We start from the raw sequence: 17306 nt of genomic DNA, 5'->3' as shown, positions 1-17306 counted from the left end.
TTCCTTCCCAATGGAATCAACTTACAGAAACAGCCCTGGCTTTAAAAAGATACCTGCATTTCCCAGCTTCCCTAGCAGGTGGAGGTGGCCATCGGACCCAGTGTGGGCCAAGAGTTAAAAGCCACAGTGGTTGGGTGGGCTTCAGGGTGGGTTCCAGGGCTGGTACACCCTTCCCTGCCGGCCTCTCTCCTTCCCTCCACCTGACTGTGGCTGTGACGCCTGGAGCTCTGGCAGCGGTCTTGGCAGACGGCAGAGCTAAAAGCTAGAAGGAGCCCGGCGCCCTGAGGACAGGAGGAGCCCAGGGCCCTGAGGACAGGCAGAGCTGCCAACATGACCTCTTTCACTCGAGAGCCAGCAGACCTGTCTTGCTAAGTGTTTTGTTGTTGTTAAAGCAGATAAATTCAGTAGAAACTGATACGATACCTGCACATCCAACTACAGGAGCAGGATTAATAAATCACAGCCATCATATGACCTCGCTTCATGAAGTAAGACCTCATTTCATGAAGAGGAAGTATGATAAAACATGTAGAAGAAAAGATCTGAAACACATTTACAAAATATGAAAACCTCTCTGGGTGGTGGTGATCCAGTGAGTTTTCTCTTCTATTTCTCAGTGTATGTGATATCTAAAATTTCTGTTTTGTGACACAAGAGTAACAATAGGGGTTTTTTCCCTAAAGGAAATTGTGGAGTTTTTTTTTTTTTTTTTTTAACATGAGCAATAAAACATTACTTTAAAAAAAAAAAAAAGACACCCCAGTAGTCCCTTCAAGTCCTTGTGGCAAAGGTCCCGGCCATACCCTTTCACGCACCGGCCCTTCCTCGGGATCTGCTCTTACCTGGTTCTCTGGGCTTCTGGGCCCGCCTGCCTTGATGCTCTCCGGGGAGGCATTCTGCTCTGGGAGACATTCAAGGTCGGGGGCTCATTTACAGGTTTTCCATTTTCCTGTGAATCTGTGACATTTAAGAAATGGAGCGAGTTAGAAAACATGCATCTCCCCCTTTCCAGGCAATTCTCTGCAAGACCAGGCCAGGGGCAGCCATCACCCTGGAAGGGGAAGGAAGTGGGGTGAGGGGGGAGATCCTCCTCCCACCCCCTGAAGGGGGACTTGCCAGACCTCCTGCTGTATTTGTGACCTGGGATGCCGTCCCTATGAACATTGTAAGCATGATATAAGAAACTTCATGTACATGGACATACAAATACCCGTGCATACATACATATACATGGGTAGTTAGTGGGCAAAGGAACATTGGAAATAAGATTGCAAACTTGGAGACAAACCTGGCTAATGTCTTCGAGGGCAATAAAGCCCTAACCACGGGTGCTATAGTTTCTACTGGACAAAAATCATTTGCAACTTGTCAATCTTTTAACATCTAACTTTACAATGTCCGAGTAAGTCCTAATCAACATTAAATAATAAATAAGTCAAGTCAAGTCCCCTTCCCCTAGAACATCAGCTCACCGTGGGAGGGCTCGTTAGGCAATGCTCCAGCATGATTTTGAAAGAGCACCCATGTAGCAGATGAAACAGAGAAGGTCCCACAGCTTGCAGACCCGAGCACACACCGTGACCTGGGAGCACGAGCATTTGGTTGTTAGGGAGTGGACCTAGAAGCTGATGACACGCAGCCTATTTTGTCTGCTCCTCTCTTCCCTACACCCTGCACCACCCCCAGCTCTTTTTCCCCCGGGGGTGGAGCACAGCATTTTCTCCTCAGACCTTGCGTCAGGAAGCGCTGGGCAGGCTGGGGCATCAACTCCAGGGAGGGAGTCACTTTAGAAATAAAACTGCGAGTCTGATGAAAATATTTAGGGCTGGACATAGAGGGCACCTCAGGGGGTGGCAGGAAGTGAAGAGACGCCAGTTCTATCTGCGCTCGTGTCAGCACCCTCCGCTCTGCTTGGACTCCAGGCTCTTTCCCCATCGACCCTGCTTCCCTCTCCAGCCTTATCTCAGGCACAGCCCCACCTCCACCTTTCCCTGCACCCCAGAAAGACCGGGCTGACCCCCAACCGGGCAGCTGCATCTGCTCGTCTGTCTGCTTGCAGCGCCCTAACCCCGCCGTGCCCGGCAGGGTGGCCCCGGGCCACAGGGGCCATCGCACACTGGAAATGTGGCCGGCGTGGCTCAGGGAGGGAAGTTTTCATCTTACTTAATTTATATTTAAAAGTAAAAACTCATACTCGATTCAGTTGTTGGGAAACTTTTAAGGATATTTGGAACAATTTTCGTATGTAAATCTACTTTTCTGACTGTACATTTTATGCAATCTAAATCCAGATCAAGTATTTCCAATGAAAATTTGGCATGCAAACTGAGAGGGGCTGCAAGTATGAAATACTCAACAGATTTCAAAGACTTAGTGCAAAAAAAAAGAATGTAAAATATCTCATTGATAATTTTTACACTGATTATTAACTATAGGATAAAATGATAATTTTTACATCTATTGGGTTAAAGAAAATGCATTGTTAAAATTAATTTCACCCATTTCTCTGCACTGTTTAATGTGTGCACTGGAAAATTTTAAATGGCACACGTGGCTTGCAGTGTATTTCTGTGGGACAGCACTGCTCTAACCCACTTCTCCATCCACATAGGCTTTGGAGCTAGAAGGATCTCAATCCCAGTTCAAGCTATACTGCTCATTAGCTGTGTGATTTTGACTAAGTGGCTCGACCTCTCTGGGCCTCAGTTGTTTATTTTAATCTATAAAATGGGTATGGTGAGAATACCCTTCAAGTGCCTGCCTAGCACAGCCAGTGGGTACCGACATGTGCTCAACCATGTCGGCTCTGTTCTCTCCCTGGCTGAGTCCTTACCTGTCCTTCAAGACTCATGTAAAATGGAGATGTAAAATCAGAGAGATGAGCGAGGCTGTCCTCCCCACTCCAACCCCAGGGGAGCCACCAGCGGACTGCAGAGGCAGGCAGAGGAACCACCCAACCAACCCTCAGAATCACGAGAAATAATAAATGTGGTTGCTTTAAGTCTCCATGTTTTGAGGGTAGTTTACAGAAAATAGAGTTTAATGAATATTTTTGAATGAATTAGCGAAGTCCCTGGATCTAAAGCAGGGGTTGTCACCAGCGCACTCAGGGTGGCACTCTGTTCAGTGGTGGCAGCTGTGTCCCCGGGGCTGGGAAACTGGCACACCCTCTGCAGCCCCAGCACACTGCACGGCAGCCTTGGGGGCAAGTCACAGGGACAGGGGTCTGTGGTGCCAACATTTCCCATTATGAAGGTTTCTGAACGTTATTCTGCTCAACAAATATATCCTGAGCAGATAAAATGTTTGAGGCACTGATCTAAAAGATTAAGGGGTCCTGTGGCAAAGATATTCCCAAGGTTTGAATCTCGATTGTTTTCAGGGCAGCGGAGACTCTGGCCATGTCAGAGACAGTGGGAGAGCAGGGTAGAACCCTACTGAAAAGCTCATGTTCCCACACGACCCCACTGTGGATGGCTCCCGGCTCCCTCCTAGGGAGTGCAGTTGTTGAGTTCTAGAACGAGAATCTCTTTTAGGTAGAACCCAGTCTAATTGTATAAGTAGGGTCAACACTTTCAAACAGGCCAGGCACAGTGGCTCACGCCTGTAACCCCAGCACTCTGGGAGGCCAGGTGGGAGGATCACTTGAGCTCAGGAGTTCCAGACCAGCCTGAGCAAGAATGAGACCCTATCTCTACTAAAAATATAAAAATTAGCCAGGCGTGGTGGCGCATGCCTGTAGTCCCAGCCACTTGGGAGGCTGAGGCAGGAGGATCGCTTGAGTCCAGGAGTTTGAGGTTCAGTGAGCTAGGCTGACGCCACGACACTCTACTCAGGGCGACAGAGTGAGACTCTGTCTCAAAAACAAAAACAAAAACAAAAAAAAAAAACACCACTTTCAAACGCATCATCATATTGGGGGAATTTGAATTCTTTAGGTACGGTTTTAAAACGTGCTACCTTATTGGCCCTGTCGCTGATCATTGTCAATGCTGCTTATTCTGCTTTGATGAGGACCTTCAGCACTGGTGATGCCGACCGGATACAAGGGAACAGCTGTGACAGCTGTGACACTGACCTGCCAGGCAGCTGGCATTCCTGACATGGGTGTCTCTGGCGTTGGCTTTGCTCCTGCGTCTCACGGCACGGTTGAAGATAGAGCTTCTCTGAATCCGGTTGCTGAAATGGGGTTCTTTCTCTTGGCTCTCCTGGTCAGCATAGGAAGTCTCCTCTCTTTCTGACAGTGACTCAGGCCTCACCTTGGCTGATTCATCATCAATTTTCCATGAACCACGCACTGATTTCCTCCGGGTCTTTTCCAAATCTTCAGATTCCTTGGTCTCCATGGAAATAGATCCAACTGTTTTTCAACGGAGTGACTAGAGGTCAACAACCTCCCCAAATTTCACTGGTTTTGAGAGCTTTAGAATAGAAAGAGAACGATTTTCAGTTAGAATCATCAGGCTAAATGTTCTATTCAGAGTGTGAATTCTGCTCCCATTTGGATTTGATGAAATTTGGAATAATCTGCACATGCTGGTCTCCACGTCTTTGTCAATGAAAATGACAGCGTTAATCACTGCAATTTGGATGCATTCATGCATCATTTTATAATTGAGGTTTGTTTATATTATTCAGAGGATGCACTTTTGAGGGGAAATGTCTCAAGTGGCTTGTGTAACTACTTTCAAGTAAACATTTCTTGAATAATTCAAAAGGAAAAGTGTAGCAAAAATAGAGCGAGGACTCCAGGCCAGCAACACGAGAGACTGTAAGTGCATAGACCCAAAACGGAAGTGCCCCGAAGATGAGAAAGGCCCGTCGGCTGGTGCCGGCTCTCACAGGGGTGAGTTTGGAGATGGGCAGACTCGAACCTGTGAGGACAAGCTTGCCGTCAACTGGGGGCCAAGTCTGGGTGGCGCATTAGTGGCCTCTCTGATAGAATGTGTGTGGCCACGGTGGGATGACAAGGCCCTGCAGCCCGTGACATCCCCTGCGTGGGCTGCAGTAACAGAATGGTCACCTCCCTCTGGGGTAGCCATACAACGTAGCCTCTGAACCGGGACTCTTTTCACAGGAGAAGGGGGACAACAGGAACCACACAGGGCTGGCCAGGCAAACCCCATCGCCTTCCACACGCAGCCCTGCTCCCAGGCTGGGCGCGCAGGGGGAGCGACTGCATGGGCCTGAGGGGGTCGGAGCTGGTGGGACCCTGGGCTGGGCAGGAGACAAGCTGGGGATTCTGTGCAGTCCCAGCCCAGCTGAGGGTCTGGGACCTGAGGTCCCGGGGACTCCATGGAGGTTTCGGGGTGCACAGGCTGTGTGTGAGCATATACGGTTTTCTGGGTCACAGGCCCAGAGCTTCTGTCCTAGTCTCAAAGGCACCAGAGACTCAAGAAAGCTTAAGAGCAGGGAGAATGGAGGGCTGCACCGTGGTGGCCTTGGGAGGAGGGGGCCAGGGGCCCAGCGGCGATGCCCCTGCCAGCCAGGGAAGTGGGAGAGAAGATTTGGGTACGAGCACACTGGTGTCAGGGTGTTGGGCTGGGGAAGCACCTGGGGGGAAAAGTCGGTCATCAGAAACTCCTGAGTGACACTAACCCGGCCTCCTCCTGCTCTGACGAGTGGATCTCCGGGACCGCGGTGTCATGGCCTCATGTGGCCTCTGGCACTGGAGGTTACTATTGTTATCATTGTCATCACCGTTATTATTTCAGGCTCCATTTTAAAAACTCGAGGCATGATTTACATACATAATTTACCCTTTTTAGGAGTTTTGACAAACGCATGCAGTTCTTGTAACCACCACCTCCAAGATACAGAGCAGTCTCATCACCCAAAGCCCCAGCCGCCCCAGCCCCTGGAGACCACGGCTGGCCTGGGTTCCCTGTGTGTCCTGAGCCTTTCCCTGACTGTCGTGGACGTGGAGCTACGGGGAGGTGGCTGTGGCGTCTGGCTGCTTCAGCCTAGTGTGCTGCGTTTGCGACCGTGCAGTGCCATGGACGCAGGTACAGCCACACATAACCAGGACACTGGGGCCGGGAGTCGGGGGACCTGGGCTCCAGTCTCCACTCTGAGCTGCCCGTAATCACCTGCTTAACATCGGGCATGTCCGGGCCTCAGTTTCCCATCAAGGAAACACAAGGGCGGTGGGTGTTCTGGGCAGCTCCTTCTAGCTCGCTAGTTCTGTGATCTAGGGAGGCCCAGAGAGCCCTCAGAGGATGCTCGTGCTATGGCAATAGCAGGGGATTGTTCTCCAACCATCCTGCTTCCCTTAAATGAGGAGGCTCTGCAACCCTGAGGAAATGTGTTCCAAACTCTTACCATCTCTGAGGCTATCCCTGCCCCCATGGAGAACTTGTAAAACTCTCTGAAAAAAAAACTCTAATTCCTCCTCGATTATTGACTATTTCAGGCAAATGTGTTCTAAGTCTGGAATGCTTTTATAATTGCTTTGATTCATCCATTAACTGCAGGAAAGCCCACGCCCCGCCCCCATCTTCTAATCCTTCCCTTAAAGTCTTCAGTAGCTTTCAGCCCCAGTTCTTTCTATTCCAGAGGGGACTTCAGGGTGCAGGTGCTTGGGGACAGCTTTGTGACTGGAAGGCAGGGAGGGCTGATGCCGACACCACACTTGCCTGGCAGTCATTCATTCATTCACTCAGCAAACGCTCACTGAGCACCGGCTGGCAGTTCCCGTCTGTCCCCGCTCCCTGTTAGTAAGCTTCTCCAGGGCGAGGTTTGGTCTGTTTGGGTCACTGCTGTCCCTGAGGCCAGGCACACACAGCGCTCTGTAAACATCTGCTGTTTACAACAATGGCTGGATGGACAAGCTGCCTTAATGAAGCCTCACAGCCTCCGTGTGAGTTCACCATGATCATTATCCCCATTTTATAGATGACGAAGCTGCAGCTCCCAGAGCTTTGCAAACTTGCCTGCAATCACACTGCTGGCAAATGGTGTGGTGAGGGTCACACAACGTCTCTCTGACTCTTTGTTGGGGGCATCTGAGACCCGTGTGATGTGGTCAAAAGATGCTGTCATAAACACCGGCTGAAGCCAGGCCTGGGTGGCCCAGAGGCAGGAGCAGGTTCTATGCTGCTCTCTCCGTGCTAGTTCTGTGGCTCTGGGCACAGAAGCCAAGAGGGACGGTTAAACCTCCCAGCATCGGGCTGAGGGCGGAGGGGTGGTAGGCGGGGGGTCCTCCCTTTGTGAGTCAGTGGCCTGGGAGGTCAGGCCACTGGGGAAAGGTGGGAGGGCCGGGGAGAGCTGGCTGCAGGCCCAGCTGCCGAGTGGGGGAGGAAGGCGTGCCGGGATCCTAGACCCAACATTCAAGTGCAGACATCACCCAGGGCTCTTGCTAAAATGCAGGTTCTGACTCAGGAGGTCCTGGGTGGGGCCTGAGACTGCATTTCTGACAAGCTTCCAGAGGACGCCGTGCTGCCAGTCCCTGGAGTGCCCAGAGCAGGCCCCAGGAGGGGCAGGGTCACAGCGTCGCAGCAGGTGGGGAGGGAGAAGCCACGGTGTGGGGGTGTATGTGGCCCAGCTGGCCAGGGTGTGTCTGCCCCGAGTCAGAGGCAAAGAGAAGCCTGGGGCCAGGCAAGGGGCAAGAGGGCTAGAGCAGGTCCTGTCCCTCACTGTCCCCTTATGCCACTCGTGAGGGGAGTGCGGGTGAAGATGGAAACCAGAGGAAGCGGGGAGACTCCCCCGGGGGGCGGGCCTTCAGCAAACCCACAGGAGGCACCTGGGCACCTGCTCTGAGCAGGCCCCTCTGCGTGCCAGGGACGGCCCCGTAAGAGGGCCCGGCCTTCCTGAGGTTCACGGGGGCCGCGGGAAGGAGAAAAAGACTGCAGAGCAGAGGACCGTGGGGAGACCTTTGCCCGGAAGGTTCTGTTGAGCAGGTCACAGGGAGGCCGCAGCTCCGGGCCCGGGGTGGGGAGAGCTTCCCTTGAGGCCACTCCCTGGAGCTGGGGCCCAGCAGGGAGCCTGGGCTCCAGGCCGGGGGCTGCCCGCAGGCGACACTCAGCCCTCACCAGTCTCTTCAGGGAGGGACGCAGGACAGCTGTGGAGACACGCGTGTTCGTGGTACAGGTGGGGTATGTGCCCGGGAGGGTGGCCTGACAGGGCAGGAGAGCCAAGGCGCCTTAGCTGTGACAAGAGGGCTTGAGTGCGCATCCCCGGGGACAGGTGGTCTCCCAGGGAAGATGGGGCTTGCTGAGGCAAGAGGCCCCCGAGCGGCCCCCTAAGAGAGAGGCCGAGCCCAGGCCACAGGTGTCATCTCCACGTCAGCGCCTGGCCCTTGACCTGGGCCCTCCGCCTCGTCCCAGGTGGAAGGCGCGGTTGCCTTGGGCTGTCGGCAACAGACGCTTTTCCCTTCGGGTGTCAAAGTGGGTAAAGCTGGACAGGAGGATTGTGGGCAGTGGAGGGAGGAACAGCGGAAGCTTCTGGTTTGGCAGAAAAGCCCCCCCGCAAGGAAGGGAGGTGCCCAGGAGCCGCTCCGCGTCTGAGGGTGGCCGGCACTGAGAATCCGCAAGGGAGCCCTCGAGTTGTAGGAAAGCTGTCACCCACCCCTGCAGGTGGCTACTCCCCAGAGTATTTTGTTGTTCTGGGCACAAACAAAGGTGAGGAGGGGCATGAAATACCCAAAGAGAGGGAGAGAAAGATCCTGGGAAAATTTAAAGTAGAAACCCAGAAATTGGGGAGCGAGGATGGGCGGGGCGGGAAGAGAAGGGGCGGGAGGTGGCTGGGAGCCAGACCTCGATGGCAATGGCCATGGCGCTGGCCGTGGGGCGGCGGGGCTGCCCCTCTATGTTGTGGCCACTCAAAGAGGCCGGGTGGGTGGGGGAGGACCCAGCTGTGAGGGAGGAGGGGTCCATGCAGAAGGTGGCAGTGTGGTGCCTGGAGGGTGAGGGGACACTCTCCTCCCTGTGGAAATACCTGGGGCAGGTGGGGGCTGGGAGCGGTGGGGTTACAGATTCGGGCGTGGTCGGCGAGGCCTCTCGGAGACGTCTGAGCAGAGGCTGCGGCGAGGAGGGCGAGGTTCGATGACAGGGGCAGAGCTTCCCTCACTGGGTTTCTTGGCCTGCTCTTGGCTCAAGAAGGGAAAAAGTAAAGACCCCTGCTTTTCCTTAAGGCTGTTGAACTAAAACACGGGGAAGGAAGCAGGGGCTTGAAGGGGAGTCAGCCAGAGGTCAGAGAAAGATGCGCATGTGGCACCTTGAAAATGGGCCATTGGACGGGGTCCAGCACAGAACTACCCCAACAGTGGCTGGAAGGATAAATGTGAACAACAGGAACAACTCACTGGGCACCAACTTAACAATCATAGTTTCTAATCCAAACAACCTCTATTTTTTTTTTTTTTTTGAGACAGAGTCTTGCTCTGTCGCCCTGGGTAGAGTGCAGTGGTGACAGCCTAGTTCACTGCAGCCTGGGCTCAAGTGATCCTCCTGCCTCAGCCTCCTGAGTAGGTGGGACTGTAGGTGCATACCACCACACCGGGCTAATTTTTCTGTTTTTTGTAGAGATGGGGTCTCACTCTCGCTCAGGCTGGTCTCGAACTCCTGAGCTCAAGCAATCCTCCCACCTCAGCCTCCCAAAGTGCTAGGATTACAAACCTGAGCCACCACACCAGGCCCCTTTTTATTTTATAATTACAGAAAAGCTGCAGATGTTGGGATTTAAAAGCAGCTCTTCAAGGAACCCACGGGCTCTGAGCACAAGATTAAGAAGTTAATGGTTTGGAGCTGGGCACGCTGGTATGTGCTTTGTAGTACTGGCTATTTGGGAGGCTGAGGCAGGAGGATCGCTTGAGCCCAGGAATTCGAGGCTGCAGTGAGCTATAATGAAGCCACTGTACTCCAGCCTGGGAGACAGAGCAAGCCCCTGTCTCTAAAAAAAAAAAAAAAAAAAAAAAAAAAGAAGTCAATGATTTGGGTATCTGCATACCTGTACATGGGAGGTGCCCAGTGTAAGAGGTTAAATGAATGAGAGTCAGGCAACGAGGAATTAGGACATGAAATTAGGAAGTATGAACTGGGAAGGCTCCCAGGATCCACAAGTCACCTCCCTAGCCACATCCCTATTTGCTGGAGGGACAGGGAGGGACCTGCTGGGGTCACAGAGATTCAACAGCAAGGACTAGAACCTTCCCCATCACCTGATGTCTGGTCCACATGCTCTTTTCCCTTCTCTTTCTGGCACATGTAGGGAGTTTGGGAATTTGTCCTTTATCGTCAGAAGACCAGAGCAAACTCTTGGGTGAAAGCAGCTCGAGTTGACCCCAGCTTCCAACTTCCCACTAATATCCGATGCAATCATACAACAGGAAAACAGCTATCTGTGTGCCATGAGGCAAAATTAAGAACCCAGTTTATGGAAGGACCAGCAGGCTCTTCCACTAAATAATAAGTAAAATTAAGCAGCACTGCTGATGATTGACCTGTGCTTTAAAGTTCTTAAAAAAAGAAGACACACAAATGGACAACAGGTGTATGAAAAGGTGCTCAATGTCACTAATCATAAGAGAAATGCAAATCAAGAGCACAGGGAGATATCATCTCACACCTGTTAGGATGGCGATTATCAAAAAGGTGAGAGACAACAAGTATTGGTGAGCAGGTGGAGAAAAGGGAACTCTTGTGCACAGTTGGCAGGAAGATAAATTGGCCATTATGGAAAAGAGTGTGGAGGTTTCTCAAAAAATTAAAAATAGAACTACCATAAGATCCAGTAATCCTACTGCTGGGTATACATCCAGGGGAAATGAAATGAGAATCTTGAAGAGATATCTGCACCTCATGTTCACTGCAGCCTTATTCACAATAGCCAAGCAATAGAAAGAACCCAGATGTCCATCAACAGAGGATGGGGAAAGAAATTGTGGCACATATATATTTAATACCATGGAATATTATTCAACCATAAAAAGGGAGATCCTGCCACGTGCAACAACATGGGTGAGCCTGGAAGACATCATGCTAAGTGACAAATACTGCATGATCTCACTTACATGAGGAATCAAAAAAGCCAGACTCTTAGAAGCAGAGAGTAGAACGCGGTTGCCTGGGCCTGGGAGTAGGGGAAATGGGGGAGGTGTTGGTCAAAGGGTACAAACCTTCAGCTGTAAGATGAACAAGTTCTGGGAATCTGAGGTGCAGCCTGGGCAGTGATGGATGTGCTGATTAGTTTGACTGTGATAATCATTGCACAACGTGTACATCTATCAAGGCATCACATTGTCTACCTTGACTATATTCCATTTTATTTGTCAATTAAATACCTAAAAAAAACTATATGTATATAGTTTTATAAATCAAAAGGCAAAATTAGTTGGAAAATATATAAAGCAGGAGGGGTAGAACAGGGGATGGAAATATTACACGACACAGAGCAGGACTCTTTCCTGTGGCTCTGGAATTGCTATTAAGGCCAAACTAATTACCGCTGTGGCTCAGCTCAGCCAGCAGCCCCGAGGGGTTACTGAAGCATGACCCTACAGTAATCCTTCTCCTTGATAAAAAGAAGGAGGAGGAAGGGAGGAGCTGGGTGTTTTGGGGGTGCCATAGCCCATGCAAAGAGCAAGGTGACTCCAAGGGAGCCCTGGAGAAGCCTGCGGGTCCCTGCAGGGAGGGGGGGCTCCCAGCTGGAATTTTGCAGGGCTGTGGAACCCGTGGGCCCATTCCAGAGTCTCCTGGCAGGGAGTTCTGGGAGCCTAGGGCTACGGTGCCTTGTCCTTTTTGTCACTCCACCTATGATTCCTGAGATGTGGAGATACACTGAACGTACACGGACTGGAGCTGGCTTTGGGTCAGAAGATTTCTGGGGTCAGGACCTGCGGGTGACTTTGTACCATGGAGCTCAAAAGGACTATAGCCTGTGTCCTTGAAGGAAATGGGTCCCCTCCCACCCCCGTCTTTGTTCTCTGTGGCTTTTGGAGCAGTCCTTGCACAAGAAGACCCTGAAGTTCCCTGAGGGTTCTTGGAGCTGAAAGGTCAGCAAGTGGCAGGGGTTGGGGGCTGCCAGGTGGCCACTGGGCCAAGCAGTGGGAGGCCCCAGCTGTAGAAGGGGTTGGAAGCACTCGTGCCCCTCTGGCCAGAGGGAGATGTGGTGGCCCCTCTAAGAGGGATGGTCTCCTGTGTGTGTGTGTGTGTGTGTGTGTGTGTGTGTGTGTGTGTGTGTGTGTTGCAGGGAGGTTCAGATAAATACTAGCTGAAGACAACCTCAAAGACTCCATCAGTGGAGATGTCAGAGCAAGGCTGAACCAGAGGGACACCTCCAACCACAAGTGCACAACCAGCCAAGGAAGGAGACCGGGGCTTGCTGGTCCCACCCCTCCCCCACCCCTGGGAAAGGTAAGAGGGGGAGGGGGTGTCTTCGGCCCAGCTCATTTCCCACTCCCCATATAGTCTAGTTTCTGCTCAAGGGAAGGGAAAAGAGCTTTCAATAGCATGAGATTGAACTTTGGAAAATTTGGGCGTGGTTAAAATGAGCAAAGGATATAAACAGAGCTCATGGGCAAGTCAATACAAATCACCCTTAAAAACTCATGGAAAGAACTCAGGAGGCCGAGGTGGGAGGATCATTTGAGCCCAGGAATTGGAGGCTGCGGTAAGCTATGACGACGACACTGCACTCCAGCCTGGACAACAGAGCAAGACCCTGGGGATTGGGGGGAAAGAAAAACTTGTGAAAAGATGTCCAACTTCCGGCCTCATGATAGGAAAGAAAATCCAAACTACCCTGAGATCCCTGTTCTTGCTATAGTGGCAAAAATGCAAATGTGCTCAAAGCAGTTGGTGAAGCTGAGGGGCAACATGCAGCCCCATCACCATTGATGGGATTTTAAATTGATTCCATCCCCACGGGGCAGTTTGGCAACATCTGTTGAAATAAAAAGCAAGGCCAGGCACGGTGACTCACGCCTATAATCCCAGCACTTTGGGAGGCCAAGGCAGGAGGATCACTGGAGGCCAGGAGTTCAAGACCAGCCTAAGCAACATAGCGAGACCCCGCCTCTACAAAAAATAATAATGGAAAAGCCAGGTGTGGTGATGCACACCTACAGTCCCAGCTACTCAGGAGGCTGAGGCAGGAGGATCACTTGAGTCCAGGAGTTCAAGGCTGCAGTGAACTATGGTAATGCCACTGCACTCCAGCCTGGGTGACAGAGTGAGATCCTGTCTCAAAAAAATAAATACTAAAAAATAAGCAAATATGGTTTGATTGGCCCATGGATCTTCTTGTGCGTATAGGGAGCGGCCCGGGTACAGGTGACTCACTGCAGCATCAACAAGGAGCAAGTGACTCATGGCCGCATTGTTCAAGAGCAAGTGATTGGAAATAATCGGAGTATCTCTAATCAGAAACTGGTCACACAAATTAGAAAATTCTAAACATTTTCTAGAAGGGCTATATACAGTACTGATTAAGAAAGTATCCTAGAATATATATATATATATTTTTTTTTAAAAGCAAGGGCAGAAGAGCATGCATTATGTGTTTCCATAAGTGTAAAGAGGGAAGTATATTCAAATTTATCTGGATGTGCCTAAAACCTTCTGGAAGCAGTTATGAGAAATTAGTATCAATGGTTACGTGTGTATGTGTGTGTGTGTGTGTAAATATATGTATGTACATAAAATTAGATGTGGGAGTTTGGGCAGATGGGGAATAGGGTCGGGAGGAAGGAGATCTTAAAGTATGTACTTTTAAATATTTTTAAATTTTTTAAAGCTATATCAATGTACTAATCTATTCAAAAATTAAATAAATAAATCTTTTGAGAAAAAACAAATAAATCAAAATCTTAAATACAGAAATGAATCAGTTATAAAACCAAAAGAGACTGGGAAGTTACGTAATTTGGCCAAGAAATCTCCGAGAGCCCTGCTACACGGCAGAGAATGAGTTTGGACAGAGGGAAATCATAGCCATGATGGGGAAACATACAGCTGTTTTATGTGTACACCTGCAAAAATTGAGATTTCCCAAGAGGTCAGAATAAGAATGAATGGTTAAATGAGACGTTTAATTCCTTCATCAAAATGTTCTCAGAGTGATTTACATAAAATTGAGGCAATTTCGTATTCATTAGAAAGTCTTAATACAATATAGCACATCAGTAAGTCAGTTGACAAAATTAAATACCAATTCCCAGCAAAAACCTTTGAAAATGAAACTAGAAGGAGAATTCGCCGTGATAAAGAGCACCGTGTACCTCTCAAATGTGGCGATCGTGAAAAGTCAGAGACGTTCCCGACAAGAGCAGGGTTCCTGCTCTCATTATTATTAACATCTTTCCAGAGATTTTGTTCAACATAATGAGACATAAAACAAATGAGTTATCAGAAAGAAAGATGAAATTTTCTTCTCTCAAAATAATTTGCAGGTGATATAATTTGTATGCCTAGAAAACCCAAAAGAACCAACTGAAGCTATTGGAATTATTAATACAAAGAATTCAGCCCAGGTCCAAAATAAGACAGATTCACTGCGTGTCAACAGGAACGAATTAGAAAGTGGAGAGATTCCAACTGCAGTAGTAACAAAGCCAGAAACCAAGGATAACTGTATCAATAAATACGAACAACCCATATAAAGGAAAACCTTGGGAGAGGGAAGGAGGCTTGCATGTTTAGGGAAATGTGGGTTTTTCTTGGATAGGAAAATGCAATATTAAAAATGTCAGTTCTTACCAAGTTAATATATAGTTTTCTGTCATTCCAATTAAAAAAACTAATCAGAATATTTTGACAAAATGATTATGAAGTTCATCTGCAGGATAGATAGACAAGAATAGCTCAAACATTTTGAGGAATATAGGTAATAAAGCAAGCCTACTTCTCCCAAATATCATAAAATATTATAGTAATAAAAGGAATATGGTATTGACACAAGGTAGTTGATTAGTGAAACAAAATGGCCAGCCCAGAAATAAATTCTTATTTATAAAAATGTTATTTTATAGAAGAGGCATCACAAATATAGAAAATAGAAGGGTTACAAAGCCAGACAAAAATGTCACAAGAAAAGAAAACTATAGACCAATATCTCTTATTAATATGGAAGAAAAGGTCCTTGACAAAATACTAGCAAACTGAACCCATAAGAAAAGGATTACACAACCATGACCAAGTAGAATTTATCCCAATCACATAGGTTGGTTTAACATGCAAAAATCAATTAATGTAACATACCATATTAATGGAACAAGGGACAAAAACACATGACCATCTTATTAGACATTTGGCATCAAATAGCACTGGACAGAATTCAACAGTCCTTCCTGATAAAAATGTTCGGCAAACCAGGTAGAGAAGAAAACTTCCTCAAACCTGATAAAGGACGCCTACAAAAACCCCACAGCAATCGCCATATTTAATTGTGAAAGACTGGAGGCTTTCCTCTTCAGATACAGAAGAAGGATCTCACCGCTACTATTCAGAATTGTAAAAGATGTTCTAGCCAAGGCAATTAGCCAAGGAAAAAAAGTCATTCAGATTGGAAAGGAAGAAGTACAACTATCTCTATTTGCAGACAGCATGATCTTATGTATAGAAAATCCTAAGGAATAAGGAATCCAGTAGAAAAAAACTATTAGAACTATGAATAATAAACAAGTTCATCAAGGTTGCAGGCTGTAAGAGCAGCATACAAAAATCAATTTTATTTCTATATAGTAGGAAGGAAAAAATCATAAATGGAATTTTTAAAATTTTATTATAATGTCATCAAAAAGAATAAAATACTTAGGAATAAATTTAACCAAAGAAGCATAAAGCTTAGATTCTGAAAACTATAAAATGTTATTGAAGGAAATTAAAGAAGACCTAAATAAACAGAAAGATATCCATCTTCATGGATCAGAAGAATTAATATTGTTAAGATGGCAATACCCCCCCAAATTGATCTACATATTCAACACAGCCCAATTAAAACTCCCAGGTGGCTTCTTTGCAGAAATTAATAAGCTGATTATAAAATTCATCTGGAAATTCAAGGACCCATGCCAAAGCAATCTTGAAAAAGGAGAATAAAGTTGGAATCACACTTCCTGATTTCAAAACCTACTACAAAGCAACAGTAATCAAGACAGTCTGATATTGGCACAAGGATAGACATATGGGTCAATGGAATAGGATTGAAAAAACATAAATAAACTGGTACATCTGTGGCCAAATGAGTTTTGACAAGGGTGCTAAGACTAGTCAATGGGAAAAGAATATTCTTTAACAAAGGGTGCTGAGACAACTTGTTATCCACATGCCAAAGATTGAATTTGGATCCCTACCTCATATCATATACAAAAATTAACTCAAAATCAAAGACCTAATTGTAAGAGCTAAAACTATAAAACTCTTAAAGGCAAATATAGGCATAAACCTTCTCGATGTTGTATTAGGCAATGGTTTCCTAGCTATGACACCAAAAGCACAATCAACAAAAGAAAATAAATTGGACATCATCAAAATTAAAACATTTTGTGCTCTAAAGAACACCATCAAGAAAATTCTCATAGAATAGGAGAAAAATTTTCCAAATCATATATCTGATAAGGCTCTTGTGGGTCTTATATCTAGAATATATAATGAACTTATACAACTTAATAATAAAAAATGACCAATTAAAATATGGGCATAGGATCCGAAACAACATTTCTCCAAAGAAGGTATACAAAACGGCCAATAAGCACATGAAAACTTGCTCAATGTCATTAGCCATCAGGGAAATGCAAATCAAAATCACACTTATATACCACTTCACACCCATTACAGTGGCTGTCATAAAAAAGACAGATAATAACAAGTGTTGGTGAAGATGTGGAGAAACTGGAGCCCTTATACACTACTGATGGGAATGTGAAATTGTGCAGGCACTTTGGAGTATCGTCTGGTACTTCCTCAAAAAGTTAAACACAGTCATCCTATGACCCAGCAAGTCTATTCCTAAGTCCGTTCCCAAGAGAAATGGAAACATACATCCACACGAAGAAAAGTTGTGCACAAATGTTCACAGCAGCATGAATCATAATTGGCAAAAAGTGGAAATACTCCAGATGTCTGTCAACTGATGGTTGGATAAATAAAATGTGGTATATCCATACAATGGAACATTATTAAGCTATAAAACAATTAAGTATTGATACACACTACAACATGAATGAAACTTAAAACATTTACTAAGTGAAAGAAGCCAGTCACAAAGGGCCACACATTGTATGATTTCTTTTCTATGAAGCATCCAGAACAGGAGAATCCACAGAGACAGAAAGTAGATTAGTGGCTGGGCACAGTGGCTCACGCCTGCAA

The 17306-nt window shown here is 47.6% G+C and overlaps 1 protein-coding gene across 2 annotated transcripts in view; it reads right to left on the bottom strand.

Moving 5' to 3' along the window:
• NGEF (neuronal guanine nucleotide exchange factor) overlaps window positions 1-17306 on the bottom strand; it is a 95370-nt gene that overhangs the window by 63930 nt on the left and 14134 nt on the right. For both annotated transcript variants that reach the window (XM_045559612.1, XM_045559614.1), the window contains exons 2-3: window positions 4079-4421; window positions 843-957 (exon numbers count right to left, since the gene is read on the bottom strand). In XM_045559612.1, the coding sequence (XP_045415568.1) occupies window positions 843-957; window positions 4079-4346 (383 nt within the window). In that variant the 5' untranslated portion in view covers window positions 4347-4421. The remainder of the gene's footprint in view (window positions 1-842; window positions 958-4078; window positions 4422-17306) is intronic.

The sequence above is a fragment of the Lemur catta genome, chromosome 8 (genome assembly GCF_020740605.2).
Source record: "Lemur catta isolate mLemCat1 chromosome 8, mLemCat1.pri, whole genome shotgun sequence".
Classification (NCBI taxonomy): Eukaryota; Metazoa; Chordata; class Mammalia; order Primates; family Lemuridae; genus Lemur; species Lemur catta.
This window is presented reverse-complemented; position numbering and strand designations above follow the sequence as displayed.